General features: G+C 35.0%; 1 protein-coding gene across 2 annotated transcripts; it reads left to right on the forward strand.

Moving 5' to 3' along the window:
* Positions 1–1,193: 1,193 nt before the first annotated feature.
* Positions 1,194–19,274, forward strand: HORMAD1 (HORMA domain containing 1). 2 transcript variants are annotated; one of them, XM_014739928.3, is made up of 15 exons: positions 1,194–1,348; positions 2,202–2,264; positions 2,934–3,078; positions 4,416–4,479; positions 4,909–4,945; positions 6,765–6,785; positions 7,052–7,078; positions 8,602–8,669; positions 9,214–9,365; positions 11,053–11,312; positions 13,211–13,277; positions 13,359–13,435; positions 14,173–14,256; positions 16,889–16,960; positions 18,592–19,274. In XM_014739928.3, exons 2-15 carry the CDS (start codon positions 2,232–2,234, stop codon positions 18,670–18,672), a joined length of 1,188 nt encoding a protein of 395 aa, XP_014595414.1. In that variant the 5' UTR covers positions 1,194–1,348; positions 2,202–2,231; the 3' UTR covers positions 18,673–19,274. The 2 variants fall into 2 exon arrangements, with proteins under 2 accessions (XP_014595414.1, XP_023497007.1); XM_023641239.2 differs by having other exon boundaries at positions 1,287–1,735.
* Positions 19,275–19,473: the final 199 nt, after the last annotated feature.

The raw sequence follows: 19,473 nt of genomic DNA on the forward strand, positions 1-19,473 counted from the left end.
CAATTTACTACTCTTTGTCCAGTTCAGTATATAAACATTCAACTTTGCTCCCCTTCAATGAAGGGTCTTCATTTTTCTTGTGAAGACTCCCATATTCGTGTAAAAAAAAAAGTTTAAAACTTGTATGCTTTTCTCCTGTTAACCTGTTTTCTGTCAATTTAATTTGTGGGCCCAGGTAGAGACCCTAAGAAGGTAGAGGAGAAATTACTCCTCCCCTACAGCATTATTATTATTCTATGATTCACAGATGAGCTATTTACTATTTCATATATTTTTCTCTTCTCTTTAGTTAATGGCTGAAAAATAAATTTAATATAAAGCACTATATCACCAACTTAATATATCTTCATTAGGTGGTGTGGCGGCTCCCCCTCTGCCAATGTTGAAATTAATTGTGATCCCAGGAAACCAACTTTGCCTGACTTGATTTTCTCATCCCTAAAATAGGGGTAATTTTTGTGTCTCCCTCACAAGGTTTGGAAGAAGCAAACTAAGAGTAAGGTAGAATAAGATAGTGACTGTGAAAGCCCTTTGCAAACTTCAAAATGTGAGAGAAATATAAAGCAAAATAATTATTAGACCAGGGGATTTTCACTATCTTTGACCCTGAAAACAGAGTTCTAGTCTTCATTCCTCTCCTAATGGACTCTAGGCAAATCTTTTCACATCTGCGGTAGCTGTTTTCTAACAGGTAATGCAGACATACCTGTTATGAATGAAAGCTTATGAATAAGTACAATATGTTTACACTAGTAACACAACTTGGATATATAACAATCTGTAACCTAAGAAGCTTGTACTACTTGACAATCTCCAACAACCTACGAACTCTGATTTTATTATTTGTTTCTAAATGATACATTAATTACATTCAAAGCAATCTGTGGTCCCCATAGACTTAGCACAGTAGAAATATCTAAGTAGGAGACTGCTAGAGCAACTGGTTTCCTGAAGACACAGGAAGGTGGGAATGCAATATGTAGTAGATCCAATACCAAAATCAAAAGTCAGAAAACAATCAGAAATTAATGTGATTAATTAAGTGGTCAAGAACGCCTTGGTCACTGTAGGGAGGCTATTTATATCAGGAAGGCTTTGCACAAGCAATTATTTAACCTTCCCCTGCTGGCATCTGGCTCTTCTAACTGAGACGTGCCCCGCAGGCTCTTGGGTTTCCCGGCGTGCCTTGCGCTGCTCTTGGCGGGAAAGGTGACCTCGACCGGGGGTCAAAAGGCTACTGCCGCGCCTCCGTAGGCAATCGTTGAAGGCAGGCGCATGCGCATCGAGCGAAGGGCGTGCTGTGTCGTGCGGCTTTCCTGGTCGCTCGCGCCTGGTCCTCGGACTTTACGTAATACATATATATGCTTGTTTCTCTTCTTTCGCTTTTTAATCTCTTTTCTGTCGCTCCCGCCTACTTTTAAGTTTCTTAACCTCTTAATGGTAAAAGGTTCAGGGAAAGAAAATGTATACCTACTTATTTTTCACGAGAGGCTTTTGAGACCGGGTCAACTGTGGCGTCTAGCCCAGGCCTCATCCGGATAAATTTAAACGTTCACGGTGAAAAGACGCTTCTATGAACTCTTCCAGTTGAATTGTCTGATTAAGAAAATGAAATTGGGACCAAAGAAAAAGGAAACTTACGTCAAAATATCAAAGTTACCACTGAGAAATCAGAATCAGCCAGAAAAAAAAATCTAGTATATTTTCAGTTGCTGTTTTATTTTTGTTTCACAAAGTAAGACTCTATGTTATATCCAGCGCCGTGCTAACGTTCAGTGAGAGAAAGTTACCTGATTCAGTTATTTGGAAACTACAAATTTAAAGCAAAAACTGAAAGATTATTTTAAAGGGTTTGGCGGGGCGGGTTGAGGCGAGTGTTCATTTACTTAATACCTACCGTGTAGTGTTGTCAGAGCTTAAATATTGTGAAGAAAAATAGAAGATTATGCTTTTTTTGAAAAGGTCTTTTAAGGAACTTTCTCAACCCATTTATTTGAGGCTTGCTAGTTAAATAGCTTAAAGTTAGGACCTTTCTCAAAAGAGTTGTACAGCAAAATGAATCTCTGCGTTTTTGAAGATACCATTTTAAGAAATCCTCTGATTTTTTCATATAAAATTCTGTCTGACTTGACATGTAGTAAACTAGAATATTAGGGATAAGAATAAGATATAAAGTTAAAAGTTTATATTTGTGTCACAAGGTTGAATTAAAGAAAATCCTTTATCAGAAGATGGCCACTGCACAGTTGCAGAGAACCTCCATGGTATGATTTCTTGTGTTTTAATTTAGCTAATTTTATTGATTCTTGAAGTCTCGATAGTTTTTATATTTGAAAGAGTCAACTGTTGGAGGGCTTAATGATATCAGGACACTCCATGTTTTAAGAAATGAAGATATTTGCTAAACTATTTTAAATTAATGGAGAATTCTGTTGGATGTTTGATGCATTGCTTTAAATTACTGGTTCAAATTCAATTTCCATGAGGTATTAATGAAGACTTTTCTGTTACTTTGATGAAATTATTATTCATAGCGGTTCACTCCTAGAAAATGAGTGTCCGTGCCCCACAAAGATAAAATTGTCGTCCTTGCATGGGTCTTGCCTTACAGTTAGCTGTGTTAAAGCTAGTCAGTGACTAAAGAGAAAATCGATGTTATCCATCTATGTATTATGCATTTACAGACAGTTAACCTGCAAGGGGATTTTTAACACAACTCTTAAGCGCTTGTTACATGTTACCTTTAGGGTGCTACCCTGAGAACATCCTCACGTCTTGGAAGCCACGCCAACTTTCTGGGGATTCCTAACCACTATGGTTAGGAATTGTTTGGGAGAGTACAGTACGTAGGCAAAATTAGATCTATTTTGAGTTAAGGAAAACTTTATTTTTAATAAATCTAGATAAAATGTGTTAATTTCCCTTGAATTTAGAGTGCACTGGTATTTCCCAATAAGATATCGACTGAGCAGCAATCTTTGGTGTTGGTGAAGAGGCTCCTTGCAGTTTCAGTATCCTGCATCACATATTTGAGAGGAATATTTCCAGAATGTGCTTATGGAACAAGATATCTAGATGGTAATGTAGTGTTTATTTTCAGACATTTTTTAAACATGTTATTTTTATTTTGGCTTGCTCTGAAACTACCATTTTTGATTTAGAGATTTTGGTTTTTTAATAACAGCTTTATTGAGATATAATTCACGTACTTAACAATTCACTCATTTGAAGTGCACAATTCAGTGATTTTTAGTATATTCAAAGAGGTGTGCAGCCATCATCACCACCGTAAATTTTAGAACATTTTCATCACTCCAAAAGGAAACCCCACACCCATTAATTCACTCTTTACTTCCTCCAACCTCCCGAGTCCTAGGCAATCACCAATCTGCTTTCTGTCTCTATGGATTTGCCTATTCCGGACATTTCATATAAATGGAATCATACAGTATGTGGTCTTTTGTGACTGACTTCTTTCCTTAACATAATGTTTTCAAGGTTCATCCATATTGTGGCATGGATTAGTACTTCATTCTTTTTTATTGCTGAATAATATTCCACACAGTTTATTTATACATTCGTCAGTTGATGAACATTTGAGTTTTTTTCATTTTTTGGCTGTTATAAATAATGTCACATTCATGTCAAGTTTTTGCGTGGACGTCTAAGTGGTTTTTTTTAAAAGTATATTCAATACCTTGGAAAGCATGTAATCATAAAAGTTTTCCTCAGTTTCTCAAGCATAATTTCACCTGACATTAGTCTTAGAAAGACTAAGAAAATAGATTAAAATATTCTATTATTTATAGCTGTGTACAATGATACTGTATGTTTTTGTGTTATTTTAAGGAAGTAAAGATAATACAGCCAGTTTATACTACAATAATAACTTATTGCCCAAAACATAATATATACATAATATTATATGTAATATTGTGTGCCAATATGTGCTGGGCAATATGTTAAGTGCTATGTTATGCATGATATCTTGTTAATTCATATTACAGGCCTATGAGTTAGATATTATCCTTGTTTTTCAGATAAGAAACCTGAGACTGAGAGATCTTCTCGGTCCTTTCCACTGTATCACATGTTGCTTCTTTGCAGGACTCTGTCTTTGATAGCCAGTTAACTTCTTGGCCTTTTACAAGTATTTTGCTGGGATAAGGGTCTATAGCAAATATTCTAAGACTCTTGGATAACGATAGCATGAAACCATTATATAAGGATAAAAAGATTATTTGTTTCCATAGAACCTTTCTTCCTTTAATTATATTAATATTAGTCATCTGGAAGTTTATTGCCATTAATAATATACCCATAATACACAGCTGAAGAAAATAATCTTTATTTAAAATTTGTAGATGTTTACTAATCTTAAGAAGCTCTATATTTATATCATTTTTTTTGTTTAGATCTTTGTGTCAAAATTCTGAGAGAAGATAAAAATTGTCCAGGATCTACACAGTTGGTGAAGTGGTAAGTAAAAGAATACCTAGTGATACAAAGTTATTTTTTCCTTAAATCACATTTTTTTGTACCTTAGAAACCTTTCAATGTCTAACCCAATTTTAGTAATTCCCCTTTTAACACTGAATACCGTTTTTGCAGCTCTTTGAATTTTTGCATTAAAATTTTCCTTTATTTCATGTTACATGTGAGCAGGCTTCATTTCCTTTTGTTCCTCCAAATAGTTGTCAGAAATTTTGTATGTTCCCTTCCATCCCCTAGCAATGTTTTATATTTCTGCCATGTTGTTCGTTTTATTATTTTAAGCTGGTTATAAGAAGGGAGCTTTAATAAGAAAATTTTGTATTATTTAGTAGTAAGATAGTATGGAGATTTATTAAAAGAACTGTTTTCTGGAAATGGATTCAGTCTAAAAGTGAAAACTTGATTATTTTTTAGGATGCTAGGATGTTATGATGCTTTACAGAAAAAATACGTAAGTCAATATCTCTTTATCCTTTTTTTCTAAAGTTTGTGTTCTACAATGTAACAGCAGTTACCATGAAGTAAAATATTAATTTAAACTAACTTGGGCATAAGCCAGTCCAAATTGCTGAAAAGTCTGAACACTTGAATATTTTAAAGACTAATCTTCAACTCATTTAAAGCTAATAGAATTCATACTTAACAAATTTTGCCAAGCCAGTTTTGGTTAATTAACACTCATTTGTATTAATAACACATATTAACTTATAAAAACTTAATAAATTAAAAAATCTTTTTAAATAGTTCATTCATTAGTTTCACGTGCCTTCTAAAATCTTGTTTATACTAACAATTTAATAAATTTTTTCTTCATGAGAGTTCAAAAATAATCTCCATGTAGTCTAGGTTATTAAATTGTCACAAATTCCGAATTAGTAAAATTTCAGTTAATAAGGATTTACTATAGATCATAAGCCTTTTTGTATACTTAGCATGTGTTTACATCAACATACATAAAGAAGTTAAACAAAATTGTGAAAAAGATAAAATTTTATTCATAGTCACTGACTTCCCTGATTAAGGCATAAATATTTAATATTCATTAAATATTGAGTGCCTGCTATGTGGTAGGCACATATTCTAGGTAGGAGCTGGGTAAGCTAACAGTGGTCCACAAGACAAAGAGAGTCCCTTCTTAGGGGGAAAGGAGTCAATAAAACAAGTAAATCAGATAATTTCCAATAGTGTTAAATGTCATTAAAATATTTAGAAAAAGTCTGTGACAATTGTAGAGGTGAGGTAACTTTGGATGAGGTGGTCAGAGGAGCTTCTCTGAGGAGGGGACATTAAAGCTAAGACTTGAATGAGAAGGAACCAGCCAGGCATTGATTTTGGGGAGAGAATATTCCTAGCACAGCAGCAGATACAGAGCTGGAATGGAGCTTGGAGAGTCCAAGGAACAAAAAGAAGGCCAGTATGATTGAAGTGCAATGAGCATGGGGGAGAGTGGCATGAGATGAGCCTGGGGAGACAGGCAGGGCCAGAGTATTCAGGGCTGTGTAGGTAAGGAGTTTGAATTTTATTCTAGGTGCAAATAAAAGTCATTTGAAGGTTTTAAATAGAAATGTAACATCATTTGATTTACATTTTAAATTAAAAGAAAAATCACTCTAACTGCTATTAAGAGAATGTAGAAGGAGAACAAGATTGGAATTAGGAGAATAGCACTTAATCCATTACTACTGTACTCGTGGAAAATAATGGTGATTTAGACTAAGATGGCAGAGGAAGAGAAAAATGAAAAGATTCAGGATATATTTGGCAGTAGAACTGCTTAGACTTGTTGATGGATTGGTTGTGGAGTATAAGAAAAGATCCAAATCAAAGATGCCTCTTAGATTTTTGGCAGACTACTAGAGTGAGTGATTTCCTGTGATTCTCTATTCATTTGGTCTCCAGAGCCTCTTATCTTTATTAAATGAGCAGGGCTCTGAACTCTTTTTCTGTTTTCAAAATTGGTTCTCATACTGGCAAAGTTTAATGTGTTACTTCACGATATATATTTTCCCTGTAATTGGCAGTAATGCCCTGTTTGCGTAAGTCAGTGATCTGAATCTCGACCTTCAGTACGTCAACTAGAAACTGATATTTTGGAGAATAGAGAAGGAAATGTACGATATTGCTTTATATGCATCATATGAAGTCTGTTTTCTGCAAGATTACTTCTTATTAGGAATTAATACTGAAATAGGACAAAGAATTCTTATGATTTATCAGGAAAAATATTCTATAGAATAAAAGTAAGATTTTTGTTCTTTGTTGTATTTCAGCTAAGGATGGTTGTTCTAGCTGTAAGTATTCTTAAATTATATGTTCTTTTTTAAAGACTGTCACATTCAGCCTTGCTTAATTAAATAATACTAAAACCATCAATTGATTGTCACTTTATTCAATTAACTGATCTATTCAATGGAAAAAACGTAACAAATTAATACTTTGGGGGGTGGTTTTGTTTGTGTTTTGCCGAGTTCATTTCAGAGTTTAATCTAAAGATCCAGTTTAGTTCTTCTTGAATACTTAGCCTTATATAACTCAATTGTAAATTATTTTTAAATAGGTGTACACCGATCCAGAAGACCCTCAGGTAAATGTGCTTAAGTTAGTAAAGAAACAATGCCTCTAATATCTAAAAATAACATAAAATTATAATATAATAATATCTCATACATTTAATTGTGCTTTAATCAATGCACTTTCACGTGTATTTTCGCATTTCAACCTCATAAAGGCTTCTTTGAGCTAAGACAGGACTTGTTATCTTTAAACAGATTAATACACTTACTACAGAGAGATTATGTGACTGATCCTAGGCTATAAAACCACAAACCATTAGAAATAACCTAAATCTTCAGATTTCTGGTTCTTTACAATATTCTTTTTATAGAATTATGAAAGGGGTTGAGTTTGAGAGAAATAAGAAACACATCCTTAAACTTTGAATATTCATCCCAATCCAGTCACATCCACCTGTTCATTTGGCTGTTAAAGGAAAGAGGGGATTACAAAAAATGAAAGGGAAAACTAGAAGACAGGAAACAAAGGGGAAAGATCTATCGAGTGCTTGCTGTATATTAGGCTCTGTTCTTTGGGGCTTTATGAGCATTATCTCGTTCATCCATCACAGCCTTCATGAGGTAACTGCCATCATCATCTTCACTTTATAGGTAAGGAAACCTAGACACAAGGTTTCTTGCCTAAAGTCATAGTGGCAGAGCCAGAATTTGGACCTAAGAATGCCTGTTCATGATCTGGGTGCTTAACCATCACACTGTAGCAATTACAATGTAGTATTTCATTCAGTCATGGAGAAGCAGATTTTAAAAAAGCAAGAGCTGATCCCTATCCCTGTGTGAGCACTGAAATGTAAAGAAAGCAATGAAAATAGTAAAGCTTCACAAGGATGGGAATGTGTCTTCTCTTTGATACTCATGCCTGCAATTAATGCTTAGTGTATGTCCATAGTGACAAAGAAAATCATGTGGGCAAAGGCTGTGAATTAGTTGATTGTTTGGAAACTGACTGTTCAAAAAATGTTCGTTTATTTTCTCATGTTTTACAGTGGCACATTTTTTCTTTCAGTGAAAGAGCATCTTGCTGATAGACTAATGTTTATTCAATGCTTGGTATGCCAGGCACTTTATTAAGGGCTGTGTACAAATGATCCGATTAGATAAATATTCACAACCACCAAGGAAATAGGTACTATTTTCAACTCAGTTTATTATCTGGGAAACTGAGACTTAGAAGGCTTAAATGACTTGCTTGTGGTTACAGAATAGCAAGGACTTAAGCCCTGTGCTTCCATTCTGCCAAAGTATGAGATATGCCGCCTCCTTTACCTGCCTGTTAAAGAGTTCCTTCCCTCTGGTGTATATAACATACATTACAAAGAGTGGAGGAATAAATATCTCTCCCAGACTGAAGCCCCAAATCCAAAACCATGGGAATTGACTATTAGGACTCTAAAGTTTCCATGGACCAATAGTGATTAACATGGCAGAAGAATTACTAAATATATATTAATATGTTATGTACAAAAGCAGTATATAGCTACTTTGCAGCCAGTACTGTGTATCATATGCATAACTGCAGTGTTTTTTATTTAAGACAATCTCAGAATGTTACCAATTTAAATTCAAATACACCAGTAATGGACCAATCATGGACTTCATAAGGTATTGTTCTATAGTTTTCTTTTTGTGTTATAGATTACCACTTTACTCGTATTGACACCAAATAGCTAAACTTCAGGATTAATTCTGAAACTTGTCAGACATCCCCAATTAACCCTCAAGGTGTGGCTGTACAAAATGTCCTTGGAGTAGCTGCAAGCCAGGATTCTGTGGCTAATGATATACAATTTTAATTGTGAAACAGAGCCAAAGAATAGGAAAGCTATTGTATGCTTGAGTGATTAGACATATGATTAAAACAATTTTAATTTAACTTAAACATTAAAGATGTTTAATCCTTTAAACATCTTATATAAAATGCATATTTAATTTATGTAAAATTAAGTTAGTTTATAATAGTGATATTAACAGTGATATTAGTGAAATTAAATTTTTTCTAATGACATTAAAATGCATTTTATGGTAACTTTCAGCTTAACAACTTAATGCTGTAATAGGAATAAGAATCTCAAACACTAAAATATGAAGTTATGCTATTAGCAGTCATGGGTGTCATGAAAGAAATTAATGTGTGATTCTCTTCTAGTAAAAACCAAAACAGTGAATCTAGTATGTCATCTGCTGACACCAAGAAAGCAAGTATTCTCCTCATTCGCAAGATTTATGTTCTAATGCAAAATCTGGGACCTTTACCTAATGATGTTTGTTTGACCATGAAACTTTTTTACTATGATGAAGGTATTCTTTACAGTACATTCTGTTTTAGTTGGTACCTGCATGTTTTATTATTATTGAGACAAGTGGTTTCCATTCCAAATGTTTTTAAGCATTGAAATTGTTATATATTTTTTAATTCTAAAATTTACATTTAACATCAGTATTTGAAAAAGGAAGATTTGAAAAACTAGGCTTTAAAGTATACACAAACTTCTCCAGTAACATGAAGATATCCATGTGAGGTACAACCTCACCTATAATTAAAGAAATGAAACAGTGAGATACCATTTTTCACTTGTCAGAGCAGTAAAACTTGTAAACACATTATTGGCAAGGGTGTAAGGAGAAGCAGGCACTTTTATATACTCTTGAGGGAATGTATATAGACGCAACATTTTTAGAGGACAGTTTGGCAGTATCAAAATTTTTTTTTTTTTTAAAGATTTTATTTTTTCCTTTTTCTCCCCAAAGCCCCCCGGTACATAGTTGTGTATTCTTCGTTGTGGCTTCCTCTGGTTGTGGCATGTGGGACGCTGCCTCAGCGTGGTCTGACGAGCAGTGCCATGTCCGCGCCCAGGATTCGAACCGACGAAACACTGGGCTGCCTGCAGTGGAGCGCGCGAACTTAACCACTCGGCCACGGGGCCAGCCCCAGTTTGGCAGTATCAAAATTTTAAATGCACATTCTCTTTAATCCAGAAATTCTATGGCTAGAAAAGTATCTTGAGAATATACGTACACAAATATGCAAGGTTATATGTTTAAAAGAATTTTCATTATAGCCTTGGTTAAAATAGGAACAAACTGAGGGCTGGCCCAGTAGCGTAGTGGTTAAGTTCGCATACTCTGTTTCGGTAGCCCAGGGTTTGCAGGTTTGGATCCCAGGTGTGGGCCTACACACCACTCATCAAGCCGTGCTGTGGCAGCATCCCACATACAAAAAATAGAGGAAGGTTGGTACAAGTGTTAGCTCAGGGACAATCTTCCTCAAGCAAAAAGAGGAAGATTGGCAACAGATGTTAGCTCAGGGCCAATCTTCTTTATGAAAAAAAAAAAGGAACAAACTGCAAACAACCTTGAGTGTCCTTCATTGGAGGATTGGGCAAATAAATTATGGTGCATCTATATAATAGAATACTGTGCAAGCTGTTAAAAATGTGCTGATAAATTATCCAAGAAATAGTAAAAACAGATTTAAAAGAGATATTAAAAACAGTTAGGTACCAAACAGTATGATCTCATTTGTGTTTTTTTTAAGGAGATAAAATATTATTATATTTTACATGCATAATATCTTCTAGAGAAACATGAAGCAACAACAATAATAACAATGTTTATTGAATAACTACTGTGTGTCAGTTCTGTTCTGAGCATTTCACACGCTTTAATTCATTTGAATTAAATGAACCCATGAAGTAGGTACTGTTATTTTCCCCATTTGACATATGAGGAAACCAAATCAAGGATGATAAATAATTTCCTCAAGGTCACACACTGGTCAAGTGAAGGAAAAAAAAAGGTTACCTTTAGGGAATAAAATAGGAACTTGGAGATAGAAGAAGACTGATTTTTACTTTTTATTATATGCCCTTCTATACCATTTGAAATTTCTTCAGTCTGCATATATTTTTATAATACTAATATTATTATTACTGTTATATTTTCTTTGATTTCATGAACAGCACAGTTTATACTTACTTTTTTGCAGTTACACCCCCAGATTACCAGCCTCCCGGTTTTAAGGATGGTAATTGTGAAGGAGTGATATTTGAAGGGGAGCCTATGTACTTAAATGTGGGAGAAGTTCCAACACCTTTTCACACGTTCAAAGTAAAAGTGACTACTGAGAAAGAACGAATGGAAAATATTGATTCAACTATGTTATTACCAAAACAATTAAAAACACCACTTCAAAAAATTCTCATGGACAAAGATGATCTAGAAGATGAACAGGAGCATTATATAAATGTAAGTATATTTAAAGAGTTATAAATTACAGTAATAACATGTTTGACTCAATTCTGAGGACTTTAATAGCTCTCATTAATATTTGTGTAAGTACTGTATTATAATAATAAACTCAAGGTTGGGACCGTAAAGAAGGTATAGTCTTGTGGTTTTAAAACTTTTTACCTTGGTGCAAACAACATTATTCTTAGAAATTTAAAAGCACAACTATTCTGAATGAAGCAGGGAATGGTTCTGGAGGCCCAGCCACTCACCACCTCACCTCCCTTCATGGTCGACTCTGAGGAAACCCGTTGGTCTGAAGCACAATTTGAAAACCACTGATCTGCTCCAATCCCACCATGTAATGTTGGAAACCTTTCTACGATGTCCCTACTAGGTGCTCAGGTCAGCCTTTGCTTGAATTTCTTCAGGGCCTGGAAAATCACTGTCCAGCCTGGAAGGTCCTGGAAGGCAGGAAAGGGTCTTATTCATCTTTGTAATCCTCCTGTGCCTAGCACTTAGATTTACAGTCTGTATTCTCAGTATTAGTTGAATGAATGGATGAATAGAAGTATTAAAAAAGCTTTTTTGTTGTTGCCTCACTCCCAGAAAATCTTTTATCATTAACATGTTTGGGTTTTTTTTCTGAGGAAGATTAGCCATGAGCTAACTACTGCCAATCCTCCTCTTTTTGCTGAGGAAGACTGGCCCTGAGCTAACATCCATGCCCATCCTCCTCTATTCTATACGTGGGACGCCTACCACAGCATGGCTTTTGCCAAGCGGTGCCATGTCCACACCTGGGATCCGAACTGGTGAACCCTGGGCCGCCAGGAAGCGGAACATGCAAACTTAACCGCTGTGCCATCGGGCCGGCCCCAACGTGATTGTTTTTTAGTCTCATGTTTGTTTTCTCTCCTCTCATTTTATTCTAAATTATGACCACAGTATTTATATAGAGAGACTGATATTCTGATTTAGGCTCTGTGGCCACATCGTTACAAATAGAAAATTCAATTTTCAACCAGTTTAGTCAAAGAAGAAATCTTTTTCCTAAAACCTAAATCCTAGCCTTGCTTTATAAACAAACACGGCTGGGATTTATGTAGCATTCTTTAAAATCTTTAAAGCTCTTTGATACATGTCACAAAAGAATAATAATTATAAATTAGACATTAAACCTGTTGCTAGGGGCCTGCCCTGTGGCCGAGTGGTTAAGTTCGCACGCTCTGTTTTGGCGGCCCAGGGTTTTGCTGGTTCAGATCCTGGGTGCGGACATGGCACCACTCGTCAGGCCATGCTGAGGTGGCGTCTCACATAGCACAGCCAGAGGCACTCACAACTAGAATGTATAACTATGTACTGGGGGGTTCTTTGGGGAGAAGAATAAAAAAATAAGACTGGCAACAGATGTTAGCTCAGGTGCCAATCTTAAAAAAACAAACAAACAAAAACCTGTTGCCATTTCTACCATACCATGACTGAGTTTATTCTTCACTAACTCCTTGAAGAGGAGTGGAGCATATTCAGAGTGCATGCTAACATCAGTATGGAAATTCCAGAGCTGCAGAAGTGGTAGCTTGTTGTGTGAACATCTCTAATTCAGTGCCCTCAAACGATAGTAAGATCTAAATGTTCTCAGAACCATCATACGTTTTTGATAAAGTTGTATATTTTTATCATTTGTCCTTAAAGCAACCCTGCAAAGTAAAGCAGTATTTTATACTTTGTCTGGATAAACTAGTTGCCTTGCTATAGTAATTATAGGACTGCTTTATTCCTAGCAAGTGTAAGGTGGCTGTAGTGTTATATTTAACTTTTGCATAAAACAAATTTGTTTATAAATACTTCCACCCAGTTGTTTTAATCTCTTTTTGAAATGTGTCTAATTTCTTTTTCTTCATGTAATTATGCAGGATGATTTTGACATTGAAACTAAAGTGGAAGAGCAGAAAAAAAACCCTGGATCTTCTGAACTTGGAGGCAAGAAGTTAATGAAAATGTACATTAATTCACTTCCAATTCAATTTGATACCATTTTAACTCTTTTGTTTTTTTCTACAGAACCAAGTTTAGTTTGTGAGGAAGATGAAATTATGAGGTCTAAAGAAAGTCCAGATCTTTCAATTTCTCATTCTCAGGTATAAACTTGATAATTCCATCTCACTTTTAACTTGCTTTTTTTTTTCAAAAAACTGTTTCTTATGTGCTTATTTAGTTATTTCTCAGGTTTTCTTATTACATTCTAGATCTTTTAGAAGAAAATTAAGTATTAAGAATGCTTATTAACAAAATCTTGGAATTATATGTTGAAAAGTTTTGAGTATATTACTCGTGGATTTGTTTGGTAATAAACCTAAATACTGTTCATAAAATCTCAGAATTACAGAGATAGATAGAATCTTAAGCAATTATTTATTCCACCTGCCTTTGTATTTACAAATGGAGAACATAACACACTTTTGTTGCCTTGGAGCAGAACATGTTTAATTTTGTTTTCCATATACATTAAAATTCTGAAATAACCCTTAGATAAAATGAACTTGACAATAATAGTGGACTGATGATTGTCCACCTTCCTCTGCACTGCCCCTCTCTCCAACAAGAGTGGGCTAAAGTTTTATCTTCTAGAAGAGTAAGTGTCTGGTGATCATTTGGGACTTTCTCAGCTTACTGAATGATCAGTCATGTACAGGGTCTGTTTCACTTTCTTTAGGTTTGCACTTTTTGTGACGGTAAGAACCAAGTCAAAATTATTGGTTTTCATTAACTCAACGTAACAAGACCCTAAATTTTATGTTACTGAATTTTCGAACCCCATTACTGTGTTGTGAAAAGTTTTTATTATGTTATGTGGTTTTGTGTAATTATTTTCTAGGTTGAGCAGTTAGTCAGTAAAACATCTGAACTTGATGTGTCTGAAAGCAAAACAAGAAGTGGAAAAGTCTTTCAAAATAAAATGGTAAGTGTCTTCTTAGATTTGTTTTCCATTCTAACCTTGTAATTTTTCCCCATACGTGAGTTTATTTTGCTTTTTTTTTTCTTTAGGAAGATTGACCCTCAGCTAACATCTGTTGCCAATCTTCCTCTTTTTTTTCTTTTTTCTCTCCCCAAAGCCCCAGTACATAATTGTGTATTCTATTTGTAGGTCATTCTAGTTCTTCTATGTGGGACGCCACCACAGCATGGCTTGCTGAGTGGTGTGTAGGTCTGCACCCAGCATCTGAACTGGCAAACCCCGGGCCACCAAAGGAGAGTGTGTGAACTTAACCACTCAGCCATGGGGCTGGCCCCCTGTTTTGCTTTTTAATACTTCATTTATTGCACCAATATTTAGTAAGCGCCTATTATGTGTCAGGTACTTTACTATGTGCTGGAGATAGAGCATGAATAACACACAGTTCCTGCTCTTAGCTAAAATTTTAGAAATTGGAGGTCAGCAAGCAGTGATATAGGGCCATAATTGCACTCTGAATAGGCTACATAGAGGCACAAAGGAGAGAATGGTTAGCTTTACCAAAGGTACATTAGAGAGAGGAATCCAGGAAAGGCTTTGAGAAGGACATTATCATCCAGACTCCCAAGGAAATGTCCTAAAACGCCAAAATGTTCCCATGTTCTGTCTTATAAATGGATTATCATTAAAAATGAATGTTTTGTATATATCTTGCATAAAATGAATCTCATGTTTTTAAGCAAAAAGACCATTGCTTTATTTTAGTTTTTGGTTTGAATTATACTAATTAGAAATTCATATTTTATTTTGGACCTTTAAGTTACTCTCAAAGATTCAGAGGTGAAGAAAAAGCATTCTGTAAAATATGTAAAATACTATATCCAAAGTTAGGAAACAAATAACACGCACTAACAGTGGTATGCTGGAGCATTTCTTTCCAACTCCTAATTCAGTGACATCATGTCAGTAGCTTGAAATTGGACATGATGAGAGTATTCAAAGAATGGAAATCAGCAAATGCTTCAACTCCGGATTTGTTTCTCCCAGAGAACTGGTTGTTAAACATTTACCGGCACACCACTGATTGTAGTGCCACTTTTAGGTGTCCTTTTTTCCCACTTTCTCAATGGGAAGTTAGAACTGGCAGAAGGTAGCATTCAAACTAGTATGCTGATGAAAGCAAGAGAGAAGAGAATTTCAAAAATTGGTAGCTCTAACAGTAAAATGTTCTTCCTATTTAGGATAAGTATCCTTTACTAGGATTAGGGAGAAAAGCAAGCATTAAAAAAAATTATTAGGGGGGCTGGCCCTGTGGCCGAGTGGTTAAGTTCGCGCGCTCCGCAGCAGGCGGCCCAGTGTTTCGTTGGTTCGAGTCCTGGGCGCGGACATGGCACTGCTCGTCAGACCACGCTGAGGCGGCGTCCCACGTGCCACAGCTGGAGGAACCCACAACGAAGAATACACAACTATGTACCGGGGGGCTTTGGGGAGAAAAAGGAAAAAATAAAATCTTTAAAAAAAAAAAAAATTATTAGGCAAGATTTCCTTGTAACGTTAAGAGTCTTTGAGGACATAAATTCACTTCTGAAATTGCCCGTGTTTTTGGATATGAACGCTTCACCAAAGTACTCCTGATTTTGAGAATCATGACTGACTTATGGTTAGGACAGGGCAAAAAATGAGAATATTTAATAGTATATATACTGAAGAGGCTATCACTGACGAGGCCAGCCCAGTGGTGTAATGGTTAAGTTCATGTCCTCTGCTTCAGCAGCCTGGGTTCACAGGTACGGATCCCGGGCACAGACCTACACCAGTCATCAAGCCATGCTGTGATGATGACCCACATGCAAAATAGATGAAGATGGGCACAGATGTTAGCTCAGGGCCAATCTTCCTCACTGAAAAAAAAAAGAGGCTATTATTGAAAAGTACATTTCAAGTATCAGAAAATAAGTGTGTCCTTCTAATAGTCTCATGCTCTACTGACTGAGCTAGCCAAGTGACTGCAATATGTCCTTTTCGAGAATAGTAATATGGCAGCTAATAATTTGTTGTCATCCAATATTCATTTAAAATACTGCATGTGTAGCATTATTCACAATAGCCAAAAGGTAGGAAAACCCTAAATGTCCATCAACAAACAGGTAAACAAAATGTGGTATAGCCATACAATAGAATATTATTCAGCCATAAAAAACAATGAAGTACTGACACATGCTACAACTTGGATGTATCTTGAAGACATTATGCTAAGTGAGAGAAGCCAGTCACAAAAGTCCACATATTATATGACTGTTTACATGGAAAGTCTAGAATAGGGATTTCTATAGAGACAGAAGGTCTTAGAGCTGGTTGGAGGTGGGGGAATAAACTTATAGCTATAAGGGTATGGGTTTCCTTTTGGAATGATGAAGGTGTTCTAAAATTCACTGTGGTCATGGTTGCACAACTCTGTGAATATACTTAAGATCATTGAATTGTACACTTTTAAATAGGTGAATTGTATGGTATCTGAATTATATCTCGGTAAACCTGTTTTTTAAAAAACTGCATATAGTTACCAATAGTTGAAAAATAAAGTGTTGCTTGTTCTTGGAGAAATAACCAATTAGTAAATTTTTCTGTCTTTGTGGAGGCTAATGGAAATCAACCAGTAAAAACTTCTAAAGAAAATCGGAAGAGAAGTCAACTTGAATCTGGGAAAACAGTAAGTCTTATGATAATTTATAGCTTGAACGAAATGGCAAGTATCAGAATATCATTACTATAGATTAAATTTAAAATGATAACTATAATAATATCCCTAGACATACCTCAGAGTTCTGATATCCAAATCTTATTTAAATATGTTTGCTTCTGAAAAACGGGGTGACTTTAAAATAACATGTGCTGTGTTGGTTTATTAATATTTTTTAGTTTTTTTGAGGAAGATTAGCCCTGAGCTAACATCTGCTGCCAATCCTCCTCTTTCTGCTGAGGAAGACTGGCCCTGAGCTAACATCCGTGCCCATCTTCCTCTACTTTCTATGTGGGACGCCTACCACAGCATGGCGTGTCAAGCGGTGCCATGTCTGCACATGGGATCCGAACCGGTGAATCCCAGGCCGCCAAAGCGGAACATGCGAAGTTAACCACTGCGCCACTGGGCCAGCCCCCTATTAATTTTTTCTATGTAAATACTTACCATCTGATTCCATGAATGATTTGAAGTAGTTGGAGGAATTTATAAAATAAATAAAAATTAGTGTCAGGAAAAATATGAATAGGATGAGAAAATGAGAGTACAAGAATATTCAGGCCATCTTATTTATATAGAGCTAAAACTAGGCCACAAATTTCATGTGAGCTTTCTAGAGATCAAAACTAAAGTAGAAACAAGATAAGTTACCAAATTCATGTGTTCCCTAAAAATATAGCATCTCCTCCTAGTACCTAGGAGAAAGAAAAATTTTCCTGACCTAAATCCTGTAACAGTTGTTTTATATTTGGAACCTTATTTTACCAAATCAGATAATGTATTTGTCATTTTTGGGATAAATATATTTGTTCAACTAGAATTTTTAGTAGTATTAGTAGGTTTAAATTAGACAACTGGAAACTTAAGACTGTTTTAAAAAATGAAATGTTAAAGGAGTAATCTCAAAATAGTTGGTTAATACTATGCTCAATTTACATATATTAAGAAGGGAATGGAATAACCTGACATTTCATTAATATATTAGGTTTTGTAATTTTCCCCAGTGTATTAAGCTTTGATTTTTTTCTGCAAAATCATAATCCAATTTGTATCCTTACAGAGTTTTTTCCAGAAAAATCAAAGTTCAGTAACTCAGGGAATCTTGTTAGGAATTTTCCTCATTCATTCTCCCATTCATTCAAAAGTGTGTATTGAATGTCCCATATCTGTCAGGCACTGCTAAATACCAGGGACACAAAAACAAAACGTGATTTAAATCCTACTGGTACCAAGGTAGAATGTTTCTCTTCTTGCAGCTCATTTTTAAATCTTTTTTCCTCTCTTATCCCCCCAAAATATTTTACTATTTTGAGGACATAATGTTAAGTCTATCTTTCTAACTATTCCAGCAACCCTAAAGAAGACCTTATACTTTGTAAGTGTATACTGTCAGCAGCCATCAGAAGATATAAATATGTCAATAATAAAATTTATCCTACTTTTAAAGAACCAAGTGTCATATCTTAGTAGGAAATAGCTATGCTAGGTATAATTTAAAAACAAAAAAAGAAAGAAACCTCAGAGACATGAAAAAGATCTAAAATTAAAGACCTTTAAACTGGAAAGTATCTCTATTCTTAGTAGTTGTTTTCTTTCGACAGGTCCTTCATCACTTCGATTCTTCTAGTCAAGAGTCAGTGCCGAAAAGAAGAAAGTTTAGTGAACCAAAGGAACACATATAAAAATTGTTTTTTTCTTCTGCATGTTTGCAAAGTTCTTCTCAACGTTTAAACTAAAGGACACTATATTACTATTTTAAGGTGTGTTTGCCCTACCTCTGAAAACTTATATGTAGTGTTAAGCAGTTAGTACACTAAAATGAATTCTTAATTGACTATCATATGATCCTTAATCTTATCTGAGACAAATCCAAGAGAACTTTTGAATAAAACCAAAAGTGCCAGTGTCGTAATTGATTCTGTTCATTATCTATTCAATATTGATCTATTTTTCCATTTTGGTGGACACTTCCTTTAAACATATATTGTTTTAAGGCCCTCTAATGCCATTTTTGGAAACAAATAATGTTTATTTTGTATTAAATTTTGGAAGGAATTCACTTTTTACTTATGTTAAAACTATACCTTTCACTGGCTGTTTGTCATTGTGTTAAAACAATGTTCTTCGGTAGTTTGATATAGTGTATTAATATTATAATATATAATGTACAATTAAAAATTCGTGCTTTACTTTTTTTAATATTTTTTACTGCAAGACAAAATGATGACTGATTTTTAAAGTCTGGCATTTTTGGCAGCATAAATAAAATATTGTTCAGCATCTAGACTCTTTCATGACTTCTCATTTTTATTTAATTAGCAGAAAATGTTTAGACACTAATTTTGAGATCATTTTGGTAGATGTTATTTTGCAAGAGTTGAGCACACTTCCTAGAACTTTTGAGTGATAGTGTGAAGGATGCTGTGCTTTTAGTCAGAAACCTAGGACCTGGTTCCAGCCTTGATGGTTTCCTTTGCTTTAGA

This window comes from Equus caballus, chromosome 5 (genome assembly GCF_041296265.1).
Source record: "Equus caballus isolate H_3958 breed thoroughbred chromosome 5, TB-T2T, whole genome shotgun sequence".
Classification (NCBI taxonomy): domain Eukaryota; kingdom Metazoa; phylum Chordata; class Mammalia; order Perissodactyla; family Equidae; genus Equus; species Equus caballus.